We start from the raw sequence: 12,872 nt of genomic DNA, 5'->3' as shown, positions 1-12,872 counted from the left end.
GTTGGGAACGACATAGGGGTAAGTGAATCATGACAAAATTTTCATTTTGGGGCGGAGTAACCCTTTAAGAATGTGCATGTAAACGAGCTCAATGAGCAGAGTTTGTTACAGTGTTTATCAAAAAGTTAATGTTAGCTCTGGTACATTTAATAATATGGTAACACTTTAGTTTAGGGACCAATTTTCGCTATTAACTAGTTGCTTATTTGCACTATTATCATCTGCATATTGGCTGTTTATAAGTACTCATAAAGCACTATAGACTGTATAAAAAATATGGACGTAGTGTCCGTGACGTCACCCATAAGTTTCTGAAGAGCGTTTTTGAGGCTCAAATTAGGCGGAGCCGGCCATCGCCATCTTGGCAGCGCGTCACTCCTGGATAATCAAAAATGGGCAAAGAGGCAGGAGCTGGTTGCTAAAACCATGTCCACCTAGATTGATGGCGGTGACAAGCAGCGGCAATCCACCTGTCACTCAATTGGCCACGCCCTTAATTATGCAGAAATTTAAAGCTGAATATCATTTAAAAGGATGAGTTATTAAAAAAAAATACACCCCCCTCGCAGTTGTGATGAAGGGTAAAATTTGCCATATAGACCAAAACCACTTTTTGTACCAGGCTGTAAACATATTTTTTTCTGCTGTAAAGTTGGGCATTTTCACATGGGGAGTCAATAATGCTGACACTTTTTGGAGCCAGCCTCTAGCGGCCAGTCGATGAATTGCAGTTTTAGTCACTTCCGTGTTGGTTTCATGAGAGAGACCGGAAGGTAAAGCACATATCAAATCCTTATTCTGGTAACAAGTGGAGGGAAACGGATAAAATCCGTGGAATAAGAGGAAAAAAAAAAAATTGTTGTGCCTTTGGATGTCAGAATTGGAATGCAAATCATTTTTATAGAATAATGTTGTCAAACTCACCATTTGAAGATAAAAAAATAGCCAGAAGTGTGGAATATAAACTGATTCTGAGCTGAGGGGAAACGAGAGAATGACGAGTTGATTTTTCTTATCAGAATTGTGAGATTTCAGAATTGCTAGGAAAAAATGTTAGAATTTTAAAATATACACTCAAAATAAGCTCTTTTTTTTTTATTATTTTCCTGCCACCAGATTGGATCCGCCCATAAAAAACTTCATCACTGTTTGCAAACACCAAAATTGTTCTATAATATTTGTTGCACTTTATTTTTCAGATGGCCCTTTTGCAGTGTTATAACATAAGTACTGAGTAATAATAATTAGCCTAATGTACTGACTTTCAGTTTAGGGCTAGGCTTAGTTTTACTTTCCATTTATTGTCATTAGTAACAATAACAGCAAAATAATGTCACCAGATACAACTTTTGATTGTAATAATTTATTAGTAAATGTTTAAATAAGCAAAATAAGGTTACTAAATGCTTCAGAACAGTGGTTCTCAAACCTCTCCATGAAGTACCCCCAGCCCTGCACATTTTGTATGTCTCCCTCATCTATCACACCTGATTCAGCTCATCAGCTCATTAGTGGAGACTGCAAGACCTGAAGTAGAGGTGTCAAATATAGGGAGACATACAAAATGTGCAGTGCTTTAGAAGTATTCTTTGTTGTCATGTTAACTAATGTAGTTATCAAATAGACCGTTGTTGTGAAGTGTTACCAACAGAAACTTGACGTAAAATAGAGCAGAGCGTTTTCATTTGGCTTAATGCAGTTTTTCATTTTGGGATAATGCAGTTTATTTTAAACTTGTTTTAAAGCTGGAGCTTTTATATGTCAGGTCATGCCCATCCTTCATGAAGACATCGTTAGATGATGTGTGTGAAGGTGTTAATGAGAGCAGCAGTTACAGTGAGTGTTGTTACAGTGTCTATTGCGTGAGGAGGATGGTTCGCTGCTTTATCTATCACAGTCTAATCTTTGTGCACAGGGCTCCAGTGTCATGTCTAATGGAGCATGCATGCTAACCGCAAAACTCTTCTGGATGCAGGAAGTGATGCGCCGTGTCAGGCAGAGAGACACTTTCATAAAAACTCTTAGGGATGGGCCAAAATAATCATTTATATATTTCTCTCTCTACAATCTCTAATATATTTTTCTATTTTAATATTATATATTTTTTTAAATATAATTTATTTCTCTGTCAAAGCTGTATTTTCAGCAGCCATAACTTCAGTCTTCAGTGTCACACGATCCTTCAGAAATCATTCTAATATGCTGATTTGCTGCTCAAGAAATCTCTCTTTTTATCAATGTAAAATATTTTTGTGGAAACCGTGATAGATTTTTTTTCAGGATGCGTTGCTGAATAGAAAGTTCAAAAGAACAGCATTTATTTGAAATAGAAATCTTGTGTAACATTATAAATGTCTCTACTGTCACTTTAGATCAATATAATGTGTCCTTGCTGAATAAAAGTATTAATTAAAAAAAAAAAAAATTCTTACTGCCTCCAGACTTCGTAGTTTCACTTTTACCTCTTTGTTTCTGTTGGCTGCAGGAACTTTTCTAGCAGCTTGTTTTCATATTTTCAGTCCTGCAGCTGGTGTTCTGATGTTGCCATAATCATTTAGTATGTGAGCAATGAGAGTTTATTGTAATTGAGAATAGGGACCTGGAGACTTAGAGAAATGCCTCATTATATTTAGCTGAGAGGATTATCAGATTACATGTATGAAAAACAAAGCATACAATTTTAAATGTGAAAGGCAGTTTTTAACAAGGAGTGATTTTAAAAGTATTCTGCATGCTAGTCTATTGTTTTTTGGGCCAGCATGTATGTGTGTATGTATGCATGCATGTAATTTATTATTATTATTATTAACAGAATTGATTTTATTTCAACTTATTGTATTATTTAATTTATTTTCCTTTAACATAAATGATTGTTCAGATTTGTGGGTGCCTTTTGAGAATCTAATGGTTGGCAGTGGTTGAAAATTCAAACAGATGTTGCGTCAAACTCCTCTAAGTGTAGTAATCAACAGCGAATGCCTCATACATCCTGGTTCCTTATGCTGGGAAGTTATGCATCCTGATTCTCAGAAGATGACATAACTTGCATCACACATTCCCTGAATGGCCCACGCCGTCCCATTTGAGGCTGAGAGTAGGTGACAAGGAAGAACCACTTTGCGTGGTCAGTGGGTTAAGATACACAGTGGTGCACCACCAGTTTATGACTCAACATTATGAACTTATGTTGTCAGTGGTGCTTCCTAAATGAATGATAATATCAGTCTTTTTTTTTTGTTGTTGCTGCTGTCTTGGGAGTGACATACCAGTTTGCTGGCCTCGTGCATGCTGGGCTATAAAGCTGTCGATAGATGCTGGGCCACTTTGAGGCATCTTCTCATTAAAAGCAGATGATGTTCTTTCCATGCAGCTCCAACCATGTGGTTCTGTCTGAATGGCTGAAGTGCAGGCCTGCTGTGTGTTTAGAGTTTAGAGCTCTTATGAGTGATAAATGTCTTTTGTAACTACATGAGACTCGGCGTATGTCCTCATATGGCGAGGCGTTCAGGCTGGCTTAGCTGTGTGTTGGGTGCTCGCCAGGCCCCCAGTGGTGCCTCGTAAAGCAGAAGGGACGACAGTTTGACAACATGAAATTTAACGCACACTGTTTAAGTTACATTGTTTCTTTAATCTCTTGACTGCTGCATTTGATGGATTCACTGGAGCTCCGCTTGTATACAGATTGTGGTGACATTTATATCAAAATCCATAATTTCAGTAGCACATTTATATGTACTCATACAGTATATTGCTACTTTTGAGATGATCATGTTAGTACCATAGCAGTTTTCTGACCTTTTATTTATTTATTTATTTTATTTTTATTTTATACTTAAATTTACATAAACACATGTACATAAATTAAGCAATACATAATACATTTACATGAATGAAATTACAATAAAATTAAAAAAAAAAATACATTTACATAAAGACATTCACTTAAATTAATTAGTTTTATTATTTAATTGTTCATGCTCATTTTCCTCATTTCATTCCTGATAAGTTAATCTTTTGAAAATACAAATTTGATAGGCTAACACTTAAATGTTTATAAAAAGAAAAATAATATTTTCATACTATACATTATTTTGTACTAAATTAACTTGTAGCATTTGAAACAATACATCTTAGTTTGTTTGTTTGTTTTTTTTCTTTTCACAAAATAGTATCAAATTCTAACTTTGGCCATAGTGCTGTCAAGCAAATTTTTTATTTCAAAATAAAACTTTTTTGTTTACATAATATTTTTGTGTGTGTATTTAAATATATACAGTACACATACGGTATATATTTTATAAATATTTACATGTATATACATATTAGGGATCGACCGATATGCATTTTTCAGGGCCGATGCCGATACCGATTATTACAGATCAAGGAGACCGATAACCGATATTTTGAACCGATATGTGTCTTGTGTAAAAATGAAAATTAATGTCAAAATTAAGAATAAAAAGGCCTCTGACAAAGACTCTCTTTAAATTATTTTAACACATCTTTAATTCTGAGAACTGTTCATAATAACAACATTAATATTAATAATAACAACAAACATAAAAAGTGCTGGGTGCATCCATCAGCAGCATTCTGTAAACTAAGTAAAACTTGCATCCATCAGCAGCATCCTATAAACAAAGTAAAACTTAAAGCAAATTTAAACAGCAACAAATGAACAAATAATGGAAAATAAATGTAATCTCTCTCTCTCTCTCTCTCTCTCTCTCTCTCTCTCTCTATATATATATATATATATATATATATGTGTGTGTGTGTGTGTGTGTGTGTGTGTGTGTGTATATTTAGCATTTTATTCGCAACTCAGAATTGCATTAAAATCACACACAACCCATATTGTAATAGTGTTTTTTTTTTTTTTTTTTTTATATGTTCAAAATGTTTGTTTGACTGTTTATCACGGCGATACAAACTAGGAAGTATACAGGACAGCGTCATCCAGAAACGTGCAATGTGATATTATTGACAATTTACGTTTTTAGCATAGGGTTATTAGCAGGGTGCGATTTGTGAAATAAACAGAGGGGGGGATGCTTTTGAAAAATTGTATGAAATGTTTTTAATACGACGGAAATTGTATTTAGTGTGATCTCAGTTTAATAAAAACATTGTAAGCCTACGTTAGGCCTATTAATTGTAATGATTTAATGTCCACGGTTATTCAAACAACAAATTACATCGAGAAAGCGAGCAAAGAACACAACGGAGCTTTTTGAAACTCCGAATCAGTTAAACCATTGCGTCGCAAAATGATTCACTGTTTCGATGCGCTTCAATCGGATCGCGTATCGCGACTCATTTGATTCAGATCTGGACGTCAGAGCGGGTTTGCATGATGTTTTTATCCCCACCGGGGATAAAAGTTATTCAGCAGAGGCAGGGATGCATAGACCAGAAGGGGGGAAATCCCCCCATCCCCCCGGAATAGCCCATCCTGGTTATTAGTCAAATGAGAGAGCGCGGCCGCGGAGATAACTAACAAGCTCGCGCTTGATGCCCTTTCAGCTCTTCAAAATTGCATAATGGTAATTCTGAATCTGTATGATAAATTATTTTGCAATCATGTTAGAATAAAGCAACATTTCTCCAAATATGCGCAATTTATTTGACTAAGAGCCCTAACGGAACGGACGCTGTTCAGTGAAGCTATGTGAACAACACAAAAAAAAAAACCGCAGCAGACGTGAGTGAATTCATTCGTGTTGATAATCTATTCACAATATAACGTTAAGTTGGCCGAATGGTGAGAGAAGTAGGTTTTAGTTTCACTATCTCAGCACTGATGTGATGATCCGTTAAAGCATATCACTGCAATGACGGACATTGACCGGGAATTCACGGTATAATAACTGAACGGGGCTTGTCATCATAAATCGATTATATTTAGGTGTTTTGCAACTTCAGTGTAGTGATTTATTGCAACTTCAGGAACGTTTACTGCATTCTTACCTTCGAGAGATAACTTATTGATGTGTGATGATGATCACTGAAGCAGCTCCTGTGCTTTCGGTGTGGGAGCGGAACATTTTCCAGCCGCGCCAGCCGTATTGATTGGCCAGGCTCGTGACTCCCAACAAATCAGACGGACGATGGGCGGGGCTTAGTCTAGGCCACAGAGCGGTGCTCTGACTGAGGTGCCTGGATCAGTGCCAGATCGCGCATTTCAAAATAAAATGGTTTTATCGGCAAATCGGTTTTGAAAATGGCCGATGCCGATAACAATAAAAATGCTTAATATCGGCGCTGATAATCGGCCATGCCGATAATCGGTCGACCCCTAATACATATACATACGTAACAAATATACACAGTACACACTCATATTATGTTAACAAAAACATCTATTTTGGATGTGATTAATCATTTGACAGTACTATTTGGCCATAATTCTAAATTGTAATTACATATTATCATTGGATTATTTGTATCTGCTAACATTTTAATATTGGTGCATCAGTGTCAAGGATTACTTATCTATCTTTTTTTCTTTCTCAAACCTTTTGCATTTTACATTTTATGCGTTTAGCAGACAGTTTTAGCAGACAGTCAAACCATTTCATAACAAATTTTCTCCATCTCTCTTCACAGTGAAACCATTCACAACCACCGTGAAGGAGATGCGCCTTCACAGAGACGACTTCGAGATGCTCAAAGTGATCGGCAGGGGAGCCTTCGGAGAGGTAAGGAACCCGGCGAACCTTCGCTGTCTTTTTGGCATGTTTAAAAGTGCAGGGAAATCACCTCTGAATCACTGCAGCCTTTGCCATATTGTGTGGTTTGTTCTTGGTATTTCAAAGCTTTGTTTTCATGACCCATTTTGTGTGTCCAATGAAAACCCCAAACTATCAGCAAAGTATTCATGTCCCCCTCAAGCATCTTATCAGCAGCCACAAACCAAACCCCTTCCTCTCATCCGAGTTTCCCTTCTCTCCCCCTTACAATTCCCAGGGGATCTCGGCCTGGCGTTGGACAGCTATTCTTGGGCCGGCGCAAATCTAGGCATTTCAGACAGCTCGTTTGTTTTACAGGGGAATGTCCTACTCGTTCCTGCAGTAAAACACTTGGACTATTCACTTCACACACAGTGCACTTTTCTTTGTCCATACCACTCTGTCTTCTATCACTGCTACATTTTTCTTTTTTGCTTTTTCCTCTTCCTCCTTTTCACCACAATGGAATTAGATTGCCCTCAGTGGAAAAACCTGTCCCGTGTTATTTAGGCCCTTATATAGTGTTTTTAAGCTTCACTTCAATCAAAACCAACTTTGATTTCAATGCTATCCCACTTGTATTTTGGTCCGAATCAGTTTTGCATCATTAAAAAGTATGTTTACATGCATGGTTATAATTGAAGTACAGAGTGCAACAGTCGACTCTGGAAGTAAAAAATTCTATTAATTTTCTCCATAGGTGAATTAGTTTTTAAAGAGAACTTATAAACTGAAAAAAAAAAAAAAAAACTACTTTGAGCTACTAGGTTGTTAATCGATGGTATATCGATTAACAACCTAGTAGCTAAATATTTGTGTTTAACACTGGAATTCCTGGTGACAATCTGCATTACTCATGATTCTCCGAAATCACCACCAATATGAGAAATGCAAATCAGCTCTTTAGTGCCATCCACTTCTGTGAAGCACTGCAGATGACATAACCGAGTCACTATTAGGGCTGCAACAAACGTTTCTTTTGATAATCGATTAATCTAGCGATTACTTGAATGATTAATCGACTAATCAATTATTTAACTGATTAGTTATTAGACATTTATTGATTATTAAAATATTTACACACATTCTAAAAATGAATTAAGATAATTCAGCTTTTGAAAGTCGTATTATTACAATTATACACTTAATTTATACAAATAAATATATTTGGCACACAAAATGAGATGACAGAGAAACTCTCTTATTCACCATTTAATCAGCTACATGATAAAGTAACTGAATGATGCATCATTCTGCCTAGCATCTCTTTTTGTAAGTCATATTTATAAGAATCAAAATAAAGGTAGGTGATAAGACGTTTTATTTTTGGATAAACTATTTTATTCACGTAATCTCGTAACGTAATCTCTCTTAAAATACCTTATATGGTTATGATAATCAAAACAGTCCTGAGCTAGATCAAACCAAACTAAAACTTTAATGAAATATATATATTTTCCCCCACTTATAAAAAGATTTTATCATTAGCTAGCTCCACACTGGAGCTTTCTGCTTTATAACATAAATCAAGTTGTGATTCTAACTGAAAGTGACGCTGACTCTGGTTTTTCGTGTTTAATACTGTAAAGCCGCTTGATTTAAGGCTATCAATTGCATGAAGTACTGTTATATAAATAACGTGACTGGATTTTACTGGAGTGCCGAACTAAAGAGTTTGTGCAAACATCCACATTGCTGTAATCAAATGTGTTCTTAAGTGCTGTTTTCACACCACGATTAGTTTTTGTTGTGTTTATTTTGTTATTGAGAGGAAAGGACGCAGCATATATTAACAAATTCAACCAAACTCCAAATTTAAATTTTTGGGTAAATTGTCTCTTTAAATACAGTCTTTTACCATTGTCTTTTAAAATATTTTTTGCTTCGAAACCAAGTTTAATACTGTTGTGATTTACCTCGTAGCTGGTTGGTTTGGTTGATGGCTTATAACTCGCAATGACTTTGAAAAATCCTTGTTGAAATGAATGGGGAAAGGACTTGTGGAATCAAGGCTGCTAAAGAAGTGGACGGTTGCTCTGCTGCACTCTACAGTCTCCATCTCACTGTCCAATTATATATAACACCATGTGTGGTCAGATATTTGAAGAATGAAATGTATATTACATCAGTCTCACAATGCTTAGCTAGATGTAGTCGGATTAATGTGTGTACTTGCTAAATGAAGCCAAACTCACATTATGTAGGTCTGTAAGTCTGACTTCACAAAAATCAGACTAGGAAGATTTCGGCTATAAATGACCAGTTATTCATTTTAAAAAGATCAATTATAGATTTAGCAAGAAACTCAAATTCACTGAAATTTACAGTAAGATAAACTATTGTGTGGCGATATTTCTGAATTAGGAGAGAAACGTGTCACACATTTCTGCTGTTTCGTTACACCTCCCTCGTAAATGAATGTTGTGTCTTTGACTCATTTCCTTGGGAAAATGCATCCAATGTAAAACTTCTGCTTTTTCTTCAGATGAACAGAAGTTTACTCATTTTAAACAAAAGATTATAGGATGTATCACTTCCTGATTCAGAAGCTGAATAAGACTTTATTTTGGGGGAGGTCTGTGGTTAAATTTCTGTGTTCACGTAAGTCAGTCAGTCAGTCAGTCAGTAGGGGAAGTCGTGGCCTAATGGTTAGAGAGTGTGACTCCTAATCCTAAGGTTGTGGGTTTGAGTCTCGGGCTGCGAACCCCCAACTGCTTCCCGGGCGCCACAGCATAAATGACTGCCCACTGCTAACGTGTTCACGGTGTGTGTGTGCACTTTGGATGGGTTAAATGCAGAGCACGAATTCTGAGTATGGGTCACCATACTTGGCTGTATGTCACGTCACGTCACTTCACTTCACTCACTTCACTTTTAATGCTTACTGTCTCTTAGTTTTAGTTGATGACAAAAACAGGGAAGAGGAGGATGTGCATGTGAACAGATGAAGTGTTCATCTAAGTGCTCTGTACAACCAAGTTCTCCTCCTTACTGTAGATTCCTGTCAGGAATGTCACTTGTGGCACAGGAAGCAGGGCAGGATGGTGCAGCTTCCAGGAAAGGCTCAGGAAACCAGAACCGTCTCTAAGGAGTGACTTTCGTAAAAATAGTGTTTCACTTTGCATGTAATTTGTGCTGTTCATTGTCCCCTCCTCAGCCACAGAGACCTCAATAACCCTTCCTTCTCAGTCCCTTAACTTTTTTTTTGTGAGCGTCACGTGGGTCTAATGATGACTCAGATCTTTGGGGGGTTTTGCAGTCTTTCTGTTATCATCAAGCCAGGCTATTGTTAGTGTGCTGCGGCTTGTGTTGGTTTCAGAGCACTCGGACTCATGTGTGAACATAGTGCTGCTGTTTTGTTCTCTCTCCCAGCCGTTTCCTGTGGTTCTAACGTTACAGGATGTACTTCCAGATAAATCTCCTGCATTTCCTGTTTTCTGATTGATGGCATGGTCCCAGCTTAAAGGCTGGAATTTGGGACTACTTAAAAGAATATTTCACTCAAAATGCAAATTAACACTTTTTTGTTTAATTTTTTTATTTTTATTTAATGTCCCTGCAAGCTTGACTTTCTAACTTCTGGCAAATAGCACAGCAGATTTTCAGCAGAGTGTTCAGGCTGCTCTTTTCTATACAATAACAATGAGAATGGTTGAGTTAGAAAAATAACAAAAAGCACCATTTTCTGACCATAAAAGTACCTTTGAAGTGGTCCATAATATGCTTGCACTGTATTCCAAGTTTACTGAAGCCATACAATAGCTGTTGATGAAGAGCTGAGAAAATTTAAAGGGATAGTTCACCCAAAAATTAAAATTACCCCATTATTTACTCACTCTTAACCCATCCTAGTTGTATATGACTTCCTTCTTTCAGGCGAAGTTATATTTTATATTAAAAAAAAAAAAAAAATTATATTAAAAAAAAAAAATGGGGGTTGAGATTTTTGGGTCTTAAAAGGTTTATAATTGCATTGTATGGGGTTATATACACAGCTCCGTCAGGTTAATAAAGGCCTTTTGAAGCAGATTGTTGCGTTTGTGTAGGAAAAATATCCATATTTAAAATTTTATAAACCATAATCTCTAGTTTCCACTAACTGTTGTATAGGGTTGGGTACCGAAACCTATGTAATCGGTATGTTCTAGAACAGAATCAGAACGCAGATTTTGCTGCCTCATTTAGGTGTCATGCCTGAGCAATCAATTGAAATATTTGTCTTCTGGTTCTCCAAAACGGATGTAAGAAACATCATCACTGGCACCGCACGTGAAAAATAATTTCCCAACTGAGAAAATGCATATGGACTCAAGTCAGAAAGCTCTGATAATACAAATCCAACAAATCTTTGTAGTAACAAGAGTGTCCATGTTGTTTTCACATTCCTACTTAAAAGCACAACTTGGGAAATGAGAGCATCTGAGGAGTGCATGAATTAGGCATGGGCCAATTACCAGTTTCAGGGTATACCGCGATTTGAAAATGTCACTATTTCAAAACCACTAATATTTTCCATTATATCGTTCCTGCGGTATGCACTGTTTTACATGTCTCCTCAGTGACTGAAAGAGTAGGAATCCCTCAGGCTGAGTGCAGTGTAGAGAGTAACACTGCCCGTGTGATGCGTGCCGCTTCTGGCTCGCGCTGTTCTGTAGTTTATTAAAAGTTTATTCATTCTGATCGTGTCACGTGTCCATATTGCACCAAAATGCGACACTGCACTCCCTTGGGTCCGCAGCAACACACCTGCCACCCGTGAAGTTGGTTGGTAAATGGTTCTCGACATAATAAAAATGCAACAGTTGTCGCGTCGGTCGTCAACTGCTGTAGTGTGTCTACAGTTGAAGTATGTATATGCTGGTTGAGAATGTTTTGAATTTTTTTTAATTTGTTAATGTATGTAATGAAGCATAGTTTTACTGTCGGGAATTTGTCAGCCGTGCTGCATTCCGGGGTAGACAGCACAATAGGTTCTACTGTATTTTGTAGCGCCGCACCACTTGCGTCCGGTGTAGACACAGTGTTGAGAGAACAATATTCAGCCCTTCCCTCCAAAGCTTCGAATATTCAGTGTTGTTTACAACCGAAGCTTCTTGTCACAGAATGAGGCAGAAAATATTTTCCATAGGCTATTTTAAAAAGAATACATTGATTAGCAATGGATTATAAATGTACTTGATTATTATGAAAATACCAGAGTTGGCTTGAATAACACAGATAAACTAAAGTCACAGTTGAGGGTTTATTGTCTTTGTTTTATTCAAAACGTTTATATGTTCTGTTTACTCAGTTACAGCTATAATAGCAATGCCTTTGTCCATATAAGGGATTTCCTGGAGGGTCATGAGTTCCGCTACTTCTGTGACTGGATATGTGGATCTTCTGTGTGAGGGCGCCCTCTGGCATCCAGTTTGAATGAAATGGACATCATGTGTTTATAGTGCTTATGGCCAATCCATCATTTTTGGGGGACTTTTAATTAATTATTTTTTAATAAGCACAAGTTCAGGCACCCGAATCATTTTAAAAGTATCAATTTGGCACCGGTATCAAAAAAACCCAAACGATACCCAACCCCATTGTTGTACCCACATCCACGAGAGAGTGGCGTTACAGAGGATGACGTGTAGCATAAGCTTAATTTTTTAAGTGTTTTCTAAATAAATGAAACCATGGAAAACTAAAATGATTTTTAGTGCTACAAATAGGAATCTAATTTGTTCTCGAGTGAAGGAGATTTGATAATGTGTTATTTTAAGAGACTGTAAATAAAGCTCTCAAGTCATATAGCTACTTTTATGGTACTTTTTTTTTGTTTTGTTTTGTTGCTTGGCAGGCCATTTTGGAAAAGCAAACATCTGGGTTTGTAATGACATGTTTGAATGTATTTGATGACTGCATTTTTATTTTGACTGTCCCTTGAAAGACTTGCTTTGTGTGATTGAGGCATTCTTAAATGACACTCCTCTGTGCCTCACCTGAGTCTCTAAATAATTATTCTGTTGAATAGAACACAAAAGAAAAACATGGAACAGGGAGGGGAATCAAGGAGAACTAGATTGAAGCAGACATTTTTTACATAACGTCACATTGAGTCACTACAGGGCAGACAAAACCACCTGTAATGACTGCTACAGAGTG

General features: G+C 36.9%; 1 protein-coding gene across 3 annotated transcripts in view; it reads left to right on the top strand.

Annotated features, from left to right (window-relative positions):
* Positions 1-12,872, top strand: part of LOC109057701 (CDC42 binding protein kinase beta (DMPK-like)) — a 72,312-nt gene that overhangs the window by 18,245 nt on the left and 41,195 nt on the right. For all 3 annotated transcript variants that reach the window (XM_042746764.1, XM_042746763.1, XM_042746765.1), the window contains exon 2: positions 6,610-6,701. In XM_042746764.1, coding sequence (XP_042602698.1) covers positions 6,610-6,701 — 92 coding nt within the window. The remainder of the gene's footprint in view (positions 1-6,609; positions 6,702-12,872) is intronic.

Source organism: Cyprinus carpio, chromosome B20 (genome assembly GCF_018340385.1).
Source record: "Cyprinus carpio isolate SPL01 chromosome B20, ASM1834038v1, whole genome shotgun sequence".
Taxonomy (NCBI): domain Eukaryota; kingdom Metazoa; phylum Chordata; class Actinopteri; order Cypriniformes; family Cyprinidae; genus Cyprinus; species Cyprinus carpio.
This window is presented reverse-complemented; position numbering and strand designations above follow the sequence as displayed.